The 18,792-nt window shown below is 35.2% G+C and overlaps 1 protein-coding gene across 1 annotated transcript; it reads left to right on the forward strand.

Moving 5' to 3' along the window:
• The first annotated feature begins 4,845 nt into the window (after nt 1-4,845).
• On the forward strand, nt 4,846-5,961 carry LOC109015720. Its single transcript, XM_018998188.2, has one exon. It carries the CDS (start codon nt 4,941-4,943, stop codon nt 5,463-5,465), a length of 525 nt encoding a protein of 174 aa, XP_018853733.2. The 5' UTR covers nt 4,846-4,940; the 3' UTR covers nt 5,466-5,961.
• The last annotated feature ends 12,831 nt before the right edge of the window (nt 5,962-18,792 follow it).

Raw genomic sequence — 18,792 nt, forward strand, 5'->3', positions numbered from 1 at the left:
CTTTTATAATGTTCATTTTGTTCATATCGATCTTTTGGGCATCATTAAATACTTGTTGTATATTAATTTATAACTTACTTTATATGTCTATTTTTTTATTATTTTAGACAAAGAATTTAGGGAATAAAAAAAAACTTCAAAAAATCTAAATTCTCCTACCTAGAATACAATGATAATAAATAAAAACGCACAAAAAATAGATAATCCGGAGATGAGCAATGTCCCTACTCTCGTGCAATAAGAGAGTGGAGGAGTAAAGCCTTTGCCTTTGTTTAAGGAACGAAGGTGCTATCATTGAAGATAGGGGACCAAGTTCAATTAAAGTATTTTTGGGAGCCAAATTTCACAAGAGATCTTAAAATGTTAGTTAAAAAATGAAAGAGAATTGATCAAAAATCCATTACCCTTATAATATTCGCAAGAGTTTTTAGACTTGAGCTATTGTGTTAACATCATATTTTGTACACCTTTTGGCCAAATTCCAACAACTTAAATTTTCAGGACTTAGGGTACGTTTGGGTGTTGAAAAGTGTTGAGAATGTTTGTGAATAGATATGAGTAGAGATTGGAGTGAGTTTGTGGGTCCCATTGAGAGTATTTTGAGTTGTTTGGATGTGTGAAGTATGTTGAGTTGTTGACTTTTGAGTAAATAGTTGATAAATGTGTGGGTCCCATAAATATTATAGTGATTTTATTTTTAGTAATAAATATTATAATGATTTTATTATAGTGATTTTTTAATATTAATAAATATTGTAGTGATTTTATTTTACTTTTATATATAATAATGATAAATAGTATAATGATTTTATTTTTAATTTATATATAATTGTGATAAATATTATAATGATTTTATTTATATATATAATAGTTATAAATATTATAGTAATTTTATTTTTTATTTATATATTATAGTGATTTTATTTTTTATTTATATATTATAATGATTTTATTTTTTATTTATATTTAATAGTGATAAATATTATAGTGATTTTATTTATTATTTATATATTATAGTGATTTTATTTTTTATTTATATATTATAGCGATTTTATTTTCTATTTATATATAATAGTGATAAATATTTTTTATTTATATATTATAGTGATTTTTATTTATTTATATATTATAATGATTTTTTTTATATTTAATAGTGATAAATATTATAGTGATTTTATTTATTATTTATATATTATAGTGATTTTATTTATTATTTATATATTATAATGATTTTATTTTTTTATTTATATTTAATAGTGATAAATATTATAGTGATTTTATTTTTTATTTATATATTATAGTGATTTTATTTTTTATTTATATATTATAGCGATTTTATTTTTTATTTATATATAATAGTTATGAATATTTTTTATTTATATATTATAGTGATTTTATTTTTTATTTATATATTATAGTGATTTTATTTTTTATTTATATATTATAGTGATTTTAATTTTAATTTATATATTATAGTGATTTTATTTTTTATTTATATAATATAGTAATTTTATTTTTTATTTATATATAATAGTGATAAATATTTTTTATTTATATATTATAGTGATTTTTTATTATTTATATATTATAATGATTTTTTTTATTTATATTTAAAAGTAATAAATATTATAGTGATTTTATTTTTTATTTATATATTATAGTGATAAATATTTTTTATTTATATATTATAGTGATTTTATTTTTTATTTATATATTATAGTGATTTTATTTTTTATTTATATATTATAGTGATAAATATTTTTTATTTATATATTATAGTGATTTTATTTTTTATTTATATATTATAGTGATTTTATTTTTTATTTATATATTATAGCGATTTTATTTTTTATTTATATATAATAGTGATAAATATTTTTATTTATATATTATAGTGATTTTATTTTTTATTTATATATTATAGTGATTTTATTTTTTATTTATATATTATAGTGATTTTATTTTTTATTTATATATAATAGTGATAAATATTTTTTATTTATATATTATAGTGATTTTATTTTTTATTTATATATTATAGTGATTTTATTTTTTATTTATATATTATAGTGATTTTATTTTTTATTTATATATTATAGTGATAAATATTTTTTTGTTTATATATTATAGTGATTTTTTATTATTTATATATTATAATGATTTTTTTATTTATATTTAATAGTGATAAATATTTTTTATTTATATATTATAGTGATTTTATTTTTTATTTATATATTATAGTGATTTTATTTATTTATATATTATAACGATTTTTTTATTTATATTTAATAGTTATAAATATTATAGTGATTTTATTTTTTATTTATATATAATAGTGATAAGTATTATAGAATGTTTGTAAATAGTTATGAGTAGAGATTGAAGTGAGTTTGTGGGTCCCATTGAGAGTATTTTAAGTTGTTTGGTATGTGAAATATTTTCAAAAGTATGAGAATACTTGGAAAGTGTTGAGGACACTTGGTCACCCAAACACAGCCTTAGGCTTGCAAAAGTAGAGAAGAAGACAATCGGGACAGGGCGACCTTGGGGCCGGAAAGTCTCCGATGTCAAAGTCAGTAAATTCTCTTGCAAGTTTATAAATAAGTGAGAAAGTTTAGGAATTAGAGAAAATTTCTCATACATGGAAGTTATTATTTATACCGTGGTCTGGGGAGGTGATAGATCATGTCTATTCCTATGAAGTTCGTGTCCTTAGTACGTCTTTAGTACTGTTTATTTTGTCAGAGTCTTTTAATGTGATGTGGTTTTGTGACGGCGTCATTAATGTGGAGTGTAGCTCGGGTAATGACGCTATCAATGCGGCGTGATTCCCTGACCTTGCTTTGTCTTTGATAATCCGTCGATGCTCTCATGTCAAGGGATTGAGAGTTCTCCGTATTTTTTGATTCCCATGATTAGGGTGTGGCCAAGTGATGTCAGGAAGGTCTGTTCCATCAGCCACTTGATTACTTTTCTTTGTAGGCATCTTACTTCATGGGTGATCTTTGAACCCTGGGCTTAAGTATTGGGCCAAGACCCAGTGGACTTGTGAAGCGGATAAAATTTCCTTACATATTTGTTTCTCAAACCAACAATATCTAGAGTTGAATAACTATCGAAAATCAGCCAAACCAATAGACATCCATCAAAACCAACTTGTCTCAAATAGAATGGATACAATCTACTGATTATCCTATGAAAACTACAGATTCTACTATTCTAACACATGGGAATCTGACTTGTATTGGGTTTTTGGAAGGGAATAGTAAATATTGAAAACTATTATAAATTCAAGAGTTATCTTGAACTCAATTATTAATTCAAATGCGATCGCGAGAATATAAGATTAACTTTAATAATTATAGTCAAAATGCTTCGTTTGTAAGCATCATAGCGAGAATAAATAAAAATCTATTAAATATTAAAAGAATATGGTTGGATGTGATAATAATAAAATTACTTACATAAAGAATAATTTTTAACGAAAAATCATTTTATAATAAAATGAAAATTTATGCGTTTATATTATGATATTACTTAATATTTATAAAAAATAATAATAATTGAAAGTTTAATGAATTGTTGGAAGGTGTTGCAATTGAAAATGGAGTATATATTCACTATGAGAAATATTTTAGTCATAAAAAGATTACACAAAAATAATCTCATAAATTGATGTAATTTTATATGGTTACGTCAGATTGTAAAGTTATTTTTATTATAAAATAGATCTAACAAATTAGATGAAATTATTTTAATTTGTGAGATTATTTTATATAATTTTTTTTTATAGATGTAATAGTTCTCATTCACTACTCAGCGAAAAAAAAAAAAAAAAAAGTTGGGGAATATATTCGACCCGGGCCACTTCATTGTCAAGTCGGTGACTTGAACCATTCAGCGGGTTGACCCGCGACTTGTTTCGATAAGATCGACTTGTCTTAGGGGTGTCAAATCGTGTTAACGGGTCGTGTTCGTGTCGTGTCAAGACATATATATTATACTATATAGGTTAACCCTAACCCGACCCGTTAAGCTTATCGTGTCAAAATCTCAAACCCTAACACGACCCAATAATATAACGGGTCGTGTCGTGTCAACCCGTTTTGACCTATTTATGTAAATGGATTAAAACAAACCCAAAATTAACCTCTTTTTACCATAATTTTATATAAATATTAAAATCACAGTATCTATAAAAAAATATAAAACTAACTACAAGTCCAAAATTACAATCTAAACAATAAAAATATCGAAATTAAAATCCCAACAATTTTATTTTTTAGGTATAAGGGTATAATTATAATTTTAACTTTCATAACGGGTCATAACGGGTTATAACGGGTCATAACGGGTCATAACGGGTTGACCCGTTATCAACCCGTTAAGCTATCGTGTCTTAACGGGTCAACCCGTTTTGACCCGAACCCGTTAAGGGTAAACCCTAACCCGCTTTTATCGTGTCGTGTTCGTGTTGGGTTAATGGGTCGTGTAACATATTGACATCCCTAACTTGTCTGCTGCCAGTCACGTTCCTCTCAGGAAGATGGTCTTATCTTTCACGACAACAAAACTTTTCACCCTCTTCCATTATTACCCATTAATCACACTTAAATTACAACTCCACCACCAGACTGCCCCGTTTTCTAGTCCTTTCTCGTAAATTTAAGAGCAATCGAGTGCAAAAATATGGCCACGTAACCGACTTCGTTAAATTTATCCCATGAAATCGTCCCGTGACTGTATTTACGTGCCCTGCGGGTAATCTTTTCACCGCTCTAGCCGGTTCAAATCCTCACGCGGGTTTCAATCCCCGAAAGAGAAGTTTATAAATACCGCTCGATCGTACTCTGATAGTTTGTATCGTACAACTGGTTTTTCAATTCCTTCTTGAAGTCCTTGCTTTCCTTAGTCATCGTTTCCCCCCTCCCTCGGTTGAAATGGCCACTGCGATTCTTCCTTCCCACAGCTATCTTCAGACCCGGGTTTGCCCAGAAACCCTATCAACTCCTCTCAAATCTCCCCGAAATTCTAGTCCTAAAGGCTCCCACTCCCGCCGGCGTAGGCGATCTCCCCCTTCTATCCAATCCAGTCCTCAGCATCGAGATCGTTCCCTGGTGGCCATGGTTCCTGCCAAGAACATGGTCATGGGCCAGGTCAGGATCCTGAAGCGCGGCGAGACGTTGAGCCAGACGAAGGTTAGTGATAATCGGAAGTCGAGGGCGAAGAAGGAACGAGATCTGAACTTGGTGCTGGGATCCACGGACCGGCTAGGTCCGGACCCGGAGACCGTCCAGAGGCAGATTAGGGTTTCCGAATTCAAGGTAAACGATGGAATCTACGGCGGATCTTCAGTCGTCGAGTCGCCGCCTCCATGTTCCCTTCCTGTCCCTGGCTTCTTGGGGAAGAACAGCGGCTCGGCAACAAGTGATTTGCGCCGGATTTTGCGCCTCGATTCAGTATGATGGGTTTTTGTCATCAGTCTGAAAAGTCGGAGGTCCTCGTGTTGGTGATTGTTATACATGGCTCTCTGAAGTCTTTCTTCTTCATGTTTTTGTTCAAGAGGATGGCTTTGGAGGTCGATCGAAGTAAATTAGTTAATTTGTATCAATATATTTTCGAATTGTCTTGTTGGAAGTTGAACGGCGGAGATTGGATCAATCGCTCCTACCCCGCAAGACAAAACGAGAGTAAAAGTAGTTTCAGAGTTTTCTCGAAGATTAACAATAGGATGGCTAGTGTTTGCTAACTTATTTATTCTTATAGCTTGCCTTTATGGTATGGTCGATGTGTGTATTTAACAATATACAGGGCACAGCGTGTGTCTGTCTGTGTGGGTGTTGGGGTTTCATTGAAGTTGATTTAGGATTTCTGTATGTGCTAATCCTTAATATCATGTTGTGGGGTTGTGCCAGTTTACAGAAAGAATAAGAATTATAAGATCTAGATTGAGTAGCATGAGCTCTGCTTTTACCCTCTCTCCCTCTTTTAACTTGTGTTAATTTTTACTGTTGTTATTGATGATGCATATGATCTCATTGCTGAAGAAGTGAGTGAATTCTGGGAAAGATTAGTGTCTTTGGAAATCATTTGACTCCCCTATATTGGGAAAAAAAAAATGGAAAAATATTGGCTGCAATCTGCATTTGAGTGAGAGCTCAGAAGCATTTGTTTCTCCCAGGTGTTTTGGGAGGTGCCTTGCTTCAGAATCCGAGTTTATGCACAATCACGCCATGGTTCTCTGTGGCGTGTTCTGAGAAGAACTTGTTGGATGCTTTTAACTTTCTTGGTCTAGTTGCATAAGCCTCTCTCTATTGGACTGGGTTGGATGTTACCTTTACCAACCCAGTCCAATTTTTTTTAAGGCTTTTAGTTTTTCAGAAGCATTGAACGAAAGGGCATTTCCAAACATCCAAAAAATACATGTAAATTATTTTTTTCAATGCATTCTACTGCCTTCACAAATACAAAACACAACCATGGACGTTTGGAAACTGAAAATTTCAATAATTTTCTGTTATTCTTTTTTTTTTTTGAAGTAAACATGGTAAATTTCATTAACAACAAATCAATCATTACAATATTTCTCCCTCAACACACAATTCTTGATCTGTGGAGGACCCTCCTCTATCCATACAAGTTCATCATTACAAGAGCGAGCCAATTTGGCCAGTGTAGGAGCTACATTGTTAGCTTCCCTATGAGTAAACTTTACAAACCAGTTCAAATTATTTTTTTTGCATTTTCCTAGTATCCGCAATTATAACACCATAATCTGTCCCAATTTCATCTATACCATTTGTATCCTTAACTATCACCAGAGAATCACCTTCAAGAACAGCATTCGATAACCCCAACTCTAAACAAAAGATCATTGCCCTTCTCAAGGCATGTGCCTCGGCCATAACAGGCTTCAAGAGAGTAGGCAACATTAAGCACAAACAGGCAAGAATCTCCCCCTCCGAATCTCTGATTATAACCCCAATTCCCAGCTTCTTATTTTTAGCATCAAGGGCAGCATCCCAATTAATTTTATAGGCCAAAGCATCGAGTTTCTTCCTTCTAACCAGGATTCTGTCAGTGTGAGAAGGCTTAAAACAAGTATTAGCAGCTCTAAAATCTGCATAATTCTGCTGAGCAGCAATGATTAAAGCTCTTGGGCTTTCAAACTTCCTCTCAAAGATAAAAGAATTCCTCCTCAACCATATTCTCCTCAATGTACAGGCCACCAGACCATCCCCCTCTCAGCCATCAACCTTGAGTGCTCGAGATGGTAAGCACTCCGAACAGAAAAAAAAAACCATTATGTGAGAAACCCCATCTCATTTTATCCTCAGAACCCAACCTACTAAGAGGGATACTATATGGCCTCAGTCTCTTCTCTACTGAAAATTTCAGAAATTAGCAATACATTTCAATGACCTGTGTTCTCATCAATAAGCTGCTTAATAGAGGAGTCTTCAGATAAAATCTTCACAGGAGAATGCACCATGTGAGAGGAAGGTGAAGGAACCCATCTATCCTTCCATATTTTAATCCTATTGCCACTCCCCTCCATATCAGTCCATTTTTAATCAAATCAATAGAAGACCATAGGCTTCTCCATATCAAAGGACCATGGCCCAATCTAGCTTCCAACATATTCCCCTTTTTGAAATACTTCTCCTGCATTTGTTATCAGAGAAGAAGGGTTATTCAAAATCCTCCAAGCTTGCTTAGCCAACATGGCTTTGTTAAAACTCTCAAGCTCCCTAAAGCCCAACCCTCCGCTCCTCTTTGAATCCCCCATCTTTGACCAGCTCCTCCAATGAATTATTTTATCATTTTGCATATGTCCCCACCAAAATCTAGCAATAACAGTAGCAATTTCCTTACACAATCTCCTTGGAAGCATGAAAACACTCATTGAATACGTTGGTATTGCCTGGATAACAGCTTTTAATAATATTTCCTTTCCTGATTGAGAGGAATGTATTCTTCCAATTATTCACTTTGTGCCATACCATCTCCTTTAAGCTCTTGAAGGTGTTATACCTTGATCTACCCACACTGGAAGGGAGACCAAGATGTTTTTCAAAACTACCACAGATAGCAACTCCTGCTTCTTGCTGGATTTGTAATCTTGCTGCCATAGGTGTATTAGAGCTAAAGAATATAGTATTTTTTTGTCTATTTAAGCCCTGTCTCGAGGCCCTCTCATAAGTGCTTAGGAGCTCTTGTATCTTAAGCCACTTTAACAACTTAGCCCTCCCAAAGATAAAAAAATCATCAGCAAAGAGTAAATGATTTACTCTTATGCCTCCTCTGGTTACAGTAACTCCCCTTATATCACCTCTCCTTTCAGCCATATCAAACCCTCAGCACAGAGGATAAACAAATAGGGGGATATGAGATCTCCCTGACGAATTCCCCTTGAGGGCTTAATGACACAACCTAGTTGCCCATTCACAAAGACATAATATGTTACAGAAGTAACACACTCCGTAACCAATTTAATCTATAGTTCACCAAAGCCAAGCTTTCTCATAACAACCACTAAGAAGCCCCACTCATTCTATCATAAGCCTTGGAGATGTCCAGCTTCAATGCCATGCTTCCAACCCTTCCTTTTTGCCTTGTTTTCATTGTATGCAAAGTTTCATATGCAACCATGACATTGTTTGTAATTAGCCTTCCTGGAAGGAAAGCACTTTGGCTCTTTGAAATGATCTCTGGCAGCACCGTCTTCAACCTGTTAGCTAGGACTTTTGACAATAATTTGTACAATACATTACAAAGGCTTATAGGCTGAAAATCACTAGCATCAGCAGGTTTTTCAACTTTAGGAATGAGAACAATATGAGTAAAATTAATTGAACAATCTAACCCACCCCTTCCATTCAAAAAAGATAGGATAACTTGGCTTACCTCCTCCCCAACAACATTCTAGTAGGTCTGGTAGAAGCATGCTCCAAAGCCATCAGGCCCTGGAGATTTGAGAGGGCCCATATCTTTGAGAGTAGCTACAATCTCAAGCATTGTAAACTCCTTCTACAATTTAGCATTCATAGTACTCGTGACCTTCATCTCTACTCCTCATAATCCATCTACTATCTCATCTGTTGAAGGGTTTGAAGAACTAAACAGATTGCTGAAGTACTGAGAGAATACCTCCTCAAAACCTTCTGATCTTTCACATTTCTTCTCTGTGCATCTAGGATCTCTCGAATATAGTTCCTTCTTATTCTCTGGCTAGCACATTCATGAAAGAACTTGATATTTTTGTCAGCAAGTTGATACCAAGTTCGCTTGGCCCTTTGCTTCCATTTTAAGTCTTCCTTTTCAAGGAGTAAACCCAACTTCTTCTGCAAGTCTCTCACAACTGATGCATTATGAGAACCCTCAATTTCCTGCTCTTTTTTCAGCCTCTCACTCAACCTTAGGATCTCCTTTTCCCCATCACTAGCTCTTAGGGAATTCCATCTAAGAAGGTCACCATTACACATTTTCAGTTTCCCTTATACCTTATTCATTAGACTTTGAGCAGCATTATTTCTTTCCCAAACAACTTCCACAATCCTCCCCCCTTATCTTCCAAAGTCCATTTTGCCTCAAACCCGAACAATCTCCTTCTAGCCCAGGCAGGATGCATATTCTTAGACATTATCAACAAAATAGGCTTGTGGTTTGAATAAAAGTGTCATTTGAATGCTTATTTGTCCAGGTGTATTTTATACCCTGCCATCCCAAATCATACAAATGATTGCCCTCTAAGCACTGTCTGAAGACCTCCATTTGACCCTCAGACCTTTCCTCTCCTCCCCCCCCCCTTAACCTCTCAGATTGTGAGACTATTTCATTAAAGTCTCCAATCAGACACCACCCTTACTCCCTTAAGGTTTTAGACTAGACAATAAGCTCCATCTTGAACTTCTTTTAAAGGCCTCGGGGTGACCATAAAATCCAGTCAACACCCATCTTTTCATGCCATTATCATGCATCATAGTAACACTAATATGGTGCTGAGTGAAATTAAGCACTTCAACGCTAACCTCTTGACTTCATAGTAGGGCCAATCCTCCACTACTGCCTCTAGCATCCACCATAAAACAACCAACACATCCCAGTTTCCTTTTAATAACATCAAATTTTCTTGCTAATGGTTTTGTCTCCATGAGAAAAAGTATATTGGGATTTTTATCCTTTACCAAATGGTAGAGGTCTTGAATTGTCCGGGGGTCCCCAAGCTCCCGGAATTCCCAATTTAAGATTTTCATAATGTTTGGCGGAGCTGATCAACAACCACTGCCAATCCCTTGGAAGGCAAATCATCATCACAAACCCCATCTAGCCTTCCTTTTTTCACAAGGTTTTCATTTACAGCAACATCCTCATCAACAAGCTGTAAACTACATTTACTATTTCCAGGCAGTACAATCTCAACAGAAATTCCTGTATTCCTTGCCCTTCATTTCTATTTCCCTCTACTAAGCACTCCATCCCCCTCATTCCTCTTTGAATCATTCTGTTTCAGTACTATCAATTGAGCTATGGCCCTTAACTCTGCTTGTTTCTTTTTTGTTTCTCCTGAACCTATCATGCTCCTTCTTGTACGAATAGTCTTAAGAGTCACTCAGAGTTTCAATTGCAATTGTCTTAATCTTTTCCTCAAACACATGGTTGGCTAGCATAGTACCAACTTCTTCATTGTGTAGAGAAGGCAACAAAGGATCACTGACACCATACTCTTTCACACCACTCACATTTAGTCCATTCACTCCTTCACTGCTATTAGATTCCATAGATCCCTCAGCTTGTACAGGATCAGAATGAGAGGATTTCCCATCGTTTCTCCCCAAATTCTCAGCACGCGTCTTCCCTTCACTCATACAAGGATATGCACTTTCATCATTAAGAATTCCACTCCTCCTCCCCATAGGATGACTAGCTCATAGCCAGGTTCCATACTGCTTCACTAATGCACTCCTACCTGAATTAGAGCATCCTTTTCCCCCATGGACAATCATACCACAATCAAAAGCACATTCTAGGTAATTTCTCATTAAGGAAATCCAGTGCTTCTTTCCCAATAAATTCACAGTTCTTCCACGAGCAATGGCTTTCTTTAGATTCAATTCGACTTTAACTCTCAGAGCACCTCCCCAACCGGATCCACCCTCCCTTACATCAACCTCCTGAACCACCCCTATTGAATCTCCAATTTGCTTTCCAATCTCCCATTTCATATATACAAACGGTAGATTATACATTTGAATCCAAAAAAGCTCACAAATAAAATTCATCTTCAGCGGATGGATAAGACCATCAAGCTTAAGGAGCAGTAGACAGTTACCAAAAAGCCAAAGCATTCGTTCTAGCACTCATCGTTTGTCCTCCTGGCAAGCAAAGGTGATAACAAACAGATTTGTATTGATTTCCTGGAAAGTGAATAAACTATCAACTCTCCAGATCTTAGCCATGGTAGAATGAACAACCTCCTTCCCAACGCGACGATTAGACCACAATTTACTCACCAAACACCTCTCTCATTTCTTCGCAACTTCATTCAGATCAACCGAGCCAATCTCAATTACCGAATTCTCATCTTCAGTAAGACTGCATTGATCCCACTGCATCTCCAAATCCTACATTTCTTCCCTCCTTAATCTTTTCAGTTTGATTAAGGGGAAGCACACTCCCTCAGTCACTCCTAGCTAGAGCACCAAGACAAACACACTCCACCTATTCTCTCTCGTCGAGAGAGTTTTAGAGGAGACTTTTCCTTGCACTTCTTTCTTTATGGCAGCTGATAGTTAGCCCTAATTTTCTGGTATTCTTGAAAGAGAAGTGTTGCACCATAAAAAAAATTCTCATAAAAATAATTTCACAAATTGACATGATTTCCTATAATATGATAGATCGCTTTATAATCTAATATACCAAGTCAAGTTATTTTAGTTAATTTCGTTGTAGTTAAAGTATTTTTCTTCTTAAAAAAGAGTTCATTTGGAGGTAATAAAGAATGAGTCGGTAAAGTTTAAGAAATTTAATTGAAAATGATTATGAGGATTTAATATCTCATTGGGAAGTTAGATTATCATCAGGCCTATACTTTGACATGGTCACTTCACACATCTATAAGTCATGTTCAATATTGTGGTTGTTTTTTTTTTTTTTTTTGTGTACAAAACCTTTTGAATGATATTGGTATTGCTGTCTTACTGTGCAATGAGATAATACTTGTGCAACTTACGGGCTGTGTAACTTCACAGTGGCTGTTTCACCTAGTTCCATGAATTTCCTTGCCTCTCATTGCTCTCCAGTACACCTCCAACAACTTCAGGCATTATTCTCTTCCATAACCATTGCTTCCTCCATAGGAAAATCATCTCTTCAATTGAAACTCCCTTAGTTTCGAGTAGGAAGATGTAAACAAAGATGGTCATGATGGTAATCCAGCCAGCAAAGAAAAGGAAGATACCGAACTTGAATGCACAAAGAAGGGAAAGGAAAGACTGGGCTAATAATGAATGTGAATAGAAGGTTCACAGCTACTGTAATGCTTTGTCTTGTTGATCGAATTTCCAAGGGAAATATTTTACTTGGCACTGTCCAGCAAAGTGGACCCTAAGACCATCCAAAAGCTAGAACAAAGAAGCAAGCGACCAGCACCACCAATATAGCTTTGTTTCTTATATTTCCAGGAGATAGAAGAATTTCCCAAGAAGATGCATTATCCAGTTACTGATCATCGACTATCCATGCAACTAGCCCAATCCGAGTCACAAAATGCTCGGAGGTGCATGGAAGTATTAGCTGGAAGAAATATTCCTTGGCCAAGTGTCTGTTTGATGTAGCAAAGGACACAATGAGCTGCATCCAAATGAGGTTGTCGAGGAGCTCCCATGAATTGGCTTAAGGTTTGTACCCAGTAGGCAAGGTCAGGTCTTGTAAGGGTTAACCTGTCAATGGCTACAAAATTGTTGCTTGCTATAACAATGTCGTCAACATAGACAAGTAATGCAATAACAGAGGAACTTGTGTGTCGAGTGAAGAGAGAATGATCTACTTGAGATTGCTGGAAGCCATAAGCAATTAAAGCACATGAGAATTTTTCAAACCATTGGCCAGATGCTTGTTTCAAGCCATATAATGATTTGTTAAGTCGACAAATAGTGCGCTCCCCTTGTTGAGTAAAGCCAGGAGGAAGAGTCATATACACTTCTTCATGCAGATCTCCATGAAGGAAGGCATTGTTGACATCTAATTGACGGAGATTCTAGTTGTGTGCAGCTACAATTTCAAATAAACAACTAACAGTAACAAATTTAGCAGCAGGTGAGAAAGTTTCATGATAATCCAAACCAGCTTGTTGGATGTACCATTTTGCTACCAATCATGCTTTGTAACTTTTGATTGAACCATCAGATTTATGTTTGATGTGATATACCCATTTGCAGCCAAGCATGCTTATTGGGAGGAAGAGAAGTGAGAGTCCATGTCTGGTTATCTTTTAAAGCATGTACCTCAGCAGCCATGGCATCACACCATTGCTGGCATTTCACAGCCTCACGAAATGATGTGGGTTCATGGTAAGATGACAAAGCAATAGAAAATGCACGATGTTGAGGTGATAAGTTTTCATAAGATAAATAAGAGGAAAGTGCATGAGAGGTACCTGAAGGTGTGGAGCCAATCTGCATGGAAGGAGATGGCAAATGAAGGCAACTAGCTAGGTGGCAGTGATAATCCAGAAGGTACTGAGGTGCACGACGAGATCGAGAGGACCTAAGAATGGATGTTGGAGAAGATGAAGGGAGGGATGTGGTGGTGTGGTTGATGTCATCTGTGAAGGTAGGTTGGGGGAGAACTAAGGATTGATCTGTTGGTGGAAGGTGAGATGTGGCTATAGGAGCAAGAGGAAAATTTTGTTCCTAAAAAACAACATCTCGTGAGATGAAGGTCTGATTTGTGTGTAGGTATAGGAGCTTATAACCTTTGGTGGCAAAGGGATAGACAAGAAAGACACATTTTCATACACGAGAATCAAATTTGTGGTGTTGAGATACAAGTGTGGAAGCATAGCAGAGGCAGCCAAATACTCGAATATGTGAGTAGGAAGGTTTGGCATTGAAAGGACTTCATAAGGTGAACGTCCTGAAAGGATAGGGATGGGAATACGATTGATAATATATGTGGCTGTGAGAACACAATCACCCTAAAAAGAGAGGTAAGTCTACTTGGAAATGAAGTGCGCGAGCTACATTGAGAATATGCTAGTGTTTACGTTTTACGACACCATTTTGTTGAGGTGTGGCAACGCAACTACATTGATGAATGATGCCAGTTTCAGCAAAAAAGGTAGGCATGTCAAATTCAGGGCCATTGTCATTGCGGATCTTCTTAACACTTGTGCTAAATTGAGTTTTAATGAGATTCAAAAAGGATTGTAAAAGTAGACGAGTTTGATATTTGGTAGGCATGAGGTAAAGCCATGTACATCATGTATAGTCATCGACAATAGTAAGAAAATATTTTGAACCAGTAGTGGTAAAGGTGGCAATCGAACCCCATATATCACAGTGAATAAGTTCAAAATGAGAAGATGGTGAAATTTGACTAAGAGAAAATGGTAATCGATGTTGTTTGCTAATGGGCATACATCACAATGTGTTTGTGTAAAACTAGAAGCATTCAATACATCTTTATTTAAAGAAGATAGACGAGAAAATGAAAGGTGTCCCAAACGTTGGTTCCATAGTGTGGCAAAAGATCTGGAGACAACAACAGCTGTGGATGCAGAAAATGGAAGGAGGTGGTAAAGACCATGTTGCCGTTCACCCAAACCAATCGTCTTCCATGTCAGAAGGTCCTGTATAAAATAGAAATTAGAGAGAAAAATGAGATAACAATGAAGTGAGGAAGCAAGTTTACTGATAGAGATGAGGTTAAAAGAAAATGAAGGTACACAAATAACATTTGTGAATGTGAACGTAGGAGATAGGACAACATTACCAGAGTGAGTAACTGGTACTGATGTACCATTAGGTAAGGTGACAGAAAGTGATATGGATTTAATAGAAGATAATAAGGTGAGGGAGCTGACCATGTGGTCAGTGGTTCCAGTGTCATTGATCCAAGTGGGAGAGGAAGAGGCAGAAAAGCTTGAGGGATTACTTGAGAAGTGACTTGTGGAAGGCGTGAAAGTACTTTCAGTGATGTTGTTTGCCATAGGTTGCGTAGATGTAGGCTTCAAAAGACTTAATAATTATTCACACTGCTCTTTGGTGAAAGGAAGAGCAGGAATATCAGATGGTGGTTCAGGAGTTGAAACATGATGAGCTGAAGCTGCAGGTGATGAAGTGGACTTGTGTAACCGATGACCAGGGTGGGTAACCATGAAGTTTGTAACATCGATCAATGGTGTGACCATGAATTTTGCAGTGATTATAGAAGGGTCTCTCACGCTTAGGTCCAAAGCAGGTGGGAGATTTCTTATTGTGAGTGAGCATTGCAACTGGTTCAATAATCATAGAAGGGTGGGAAGAAATGGCAAGTTGCATTCTTCCTGCAGAACCAACGAGAAAAATTTGTTGATAGGTTGCAAAGGATCCATCAATAAGATTTGGCCTCGAACATTGGAGAATGAGTCATTGAGTCCCATGAGAAAATACATGATTTGTTCTTGTTGTTGGTAATCAAGAAGAGTCTTTGATGCTCCACAAGTACATGAAGGCAGATGATGAAAATTGTTGAGTTCTATGGGTCTAAAAATAAACTGAAAAATTGGCCCGGACCGGTTGGTTCGGTTCGGATTGGTTCCTTCATTTTAAAAACCAATAAAATCCGGTCGAGAATCGGTTTTACGTTTTCCAACACTGGATCGGTTCACATATTATATATATTATTAATTATTAATATTAAATATTATATATTTTTTATATTATATAATTATGTATGAAATAATATATTATAATTTCATCATATGTTTTAAATATAAAATATATATATTAAATACATTTTATTGCATAATAAATTCTCAACATATTTCTTTTGATAAATACATTAGTAATACTAATATACTTAATATATTAAAACCGGATCGGAACCAGTAAAACCGGAAGTACTAGTTTAGAGGGGTAATTGGTGCGTAATCGGTTTTAAAAAATACAAAACCGGTGTTACCGGTTTAGTTTTAGATTTTGTCCAAAACCGGACTAAATCGAACCAGTTATACCCCTATTGAGTTCATCCCAATATCCTTTTAAGTAATGTGAAATATGCACTAACAGAGTGTTGGTTTTGGGAGAAAGAAGAAATGGTTTCCTGAAGTTGAAAGATGCGAGGGGCATTACTTTGAGAAAAACGATCTTTGAGATCTACCCACATAGCATGTGCAATACCAGTGTAGATAATGCTCGCTGCAATTTCCTTAGAAGCATAATTTAAAAGCCAGGATAAAACCATATTGCTACATTGGGACCAAGGTTCAAAGAGGGGATCGGTTGGTGGGTTTTGAAAGAGATCCATCGATGAAGCCATTTTTATTCTTGGCACATAAGGCCATGATCATTGAATGGCTTCATGTGGAGTAGTTGTGGCCATTGAGGGGATGAGATACCAGAACAAAACCAGGACTATCACCGGTGTGTAGAAAGTAAGGATTTGAGGGATTGCCAGCCATGACTATAGAGATCGATTCTCTAACACCATGACAAATTATGAATGGAAGAATATTTTCTATTATGTTGTTTGTGTATAGAAGCTTGGAATATATATACACGTAAATAACAAAATGGATAATAGAGTTCAAACTAAAACAAACTCATGTGAAATCAAGCCCAAATCTTAAAAGCAATGATTTAGAAATAAGGGGAAATAATGTAACAAGGTATTCAAATTGGTTCGTGGGCTATGCATTACTGAAAGGCTAGATGGCATTTTTCAAACTTCATATTCAGAGCATTCGCAATGAATTTTGTAAAATACAATGTCCTTTAAAATATAAAAAAGATTTAATCAAAAGTGGCATCCAATGAGTGTTGTATCTTAACTTCATTTAACATTTTGCTACAGTATTTCCATTAGATGTGGAGTGAATTGTTCACAATCCGGCCGATACTCCCATATTTTTGTTTCACACACACATTCTCTCTCTCTCTCTCTCTGTCTCTCTCTCTCAAAAGTGGTTTTTTCCTTCGAGTTCATCGATGCTCGTTGACTCCATCACCAATCAAGGCCATTCTCATGCTTCAAGCTCGCCTCTCTCCGACCCAAGCATTCTGTTATATAAGACAGTTGAGTTAAACATTTTGACATTTTTTCCTCCTTTGATTTCGTGTAAAGTTTGGGTAGTTAGAGATTTATTTTATTTGATGAATATGGGTCTAAGAGGCTTGTATTTGGAGAAAGGAAGATAACGTGTGGGTGAGAGGTAGAATGCTAGTAACGATGTCGTTGATGTCTAATGCAAGGAATGTGTGACATTGTAGTAACATTTCATCATCTAAAGGATGTTCTTTGTGGGATTTGGATGTTCTTTTTGAGATTTGGTTGGTGTTTATTATTTTGCATCAGATTAAAGGAAATAGGTTTTGTTATTTATTGCGAGTCGCATTTTCTGAAATATAGTTTATTGTTTGCTGAAATTGACTATTTTACTTGAATTATTGTGCTCATTTGAATGTATTGTCATGAAATTTGATTTGCAGAGTATAACACCCCCTTCCCTTAGTTTAGGAATGTCACATATTTTTCAAAATAAACTCGACAAAATATCTCATTTTTAATAAATAAACTTTAGGATTTATTTTTTAGAAAAATTGTCTAATAAAATATATTTCACAAAAATATTAAATGAATAAATTGAATAAAATTTCTGTCACAAAAACAATTTTATTCTAGAAGATTTGAAACTAAATTAACTGCTCCTTCTAATCCTGGCTTGCTTGCTCGTGTTCATCATTCTCACCTGGGTGGTTAAAAACATGAAAACAAACTAAAATGAGTGGAAGACTCAGTAAAAAATTCATCACAACGTAAATGTAATAAACATAGGTTTTCATAAAAGTTTTCATGCTGAGAGCTTAAAATTCATGACTGTTCATATTGATGCTTATGCTATGTATGACTGATTTAACTGAAATAACTGACTGATTTGACTGATTTATCTGATTTAACTAATTTATCTGACTGGCCAATACACTTAACCCTGTGTGCGAGGTTGTGCACCAACCCCACATCCCGCTGCAGCAAGGGGAGCTGCTGATAGTATTATGGTATACTATGGTGGACCACGACTAAGTTCGTGGCTTGCACATCCACCCTAAACTAAATTGCAATGATATCATGCATCTGAATGGTCATCTTATTAATTGATCTGATCTTATCTTGTACTTTGAACTTAAGATAGCTTATGTGTCTTATACACATGAGATGCATGACATAATATATATAATTATAATTTCTGAATCTGAACATGATGCGGAATGATATGATCGTATACTATGCTGGATGACATGTTTGCATATGACATGAGTGGTTCATAAATAATGACTGTCAATGAACTGACTTGAATAATACTTATATATAAGCTAAACTGTGATGATCCTAATTTATGATCAAACTACTTACCTCGCTGCGCTTTTTCTTGAATATCACTTCGTAACTCGACACCTAAACGCAATAATAACTATCACTAAATCTGTTTGGAAACAATATGTACTAATATCATACTTAATTAATGGTAGGTTTGGTGGGTGAGATGAGAATTTTGTATTTTGTTTTGAAGTTTAAAATATTAAGTTTTAATAT

This window comes from Juglans regia, chromosome 6 (assembly GCF_001411555.2).
Source record: "Juglans regia cultivar Chandler chromosome 6, Walnut 2.0, whole genome shotgun sequence".
NCBI classification, from domain to species: Eukaryota; Viridiplantae; Streptophyta; class Magnoliopsida; order Fagales; family Juglandaceae; genus Juglans; species Juglans regia.

Excerpts from the sequence above, each read along its gene's own strand:
- LOC109015720 (XM_018998188.2), top strand. The coding sequence starts at position 4,941 with ATGGCCACTGCGATTCTTCCTTCCCACAGCTATCTTCAGACCCGGGTT.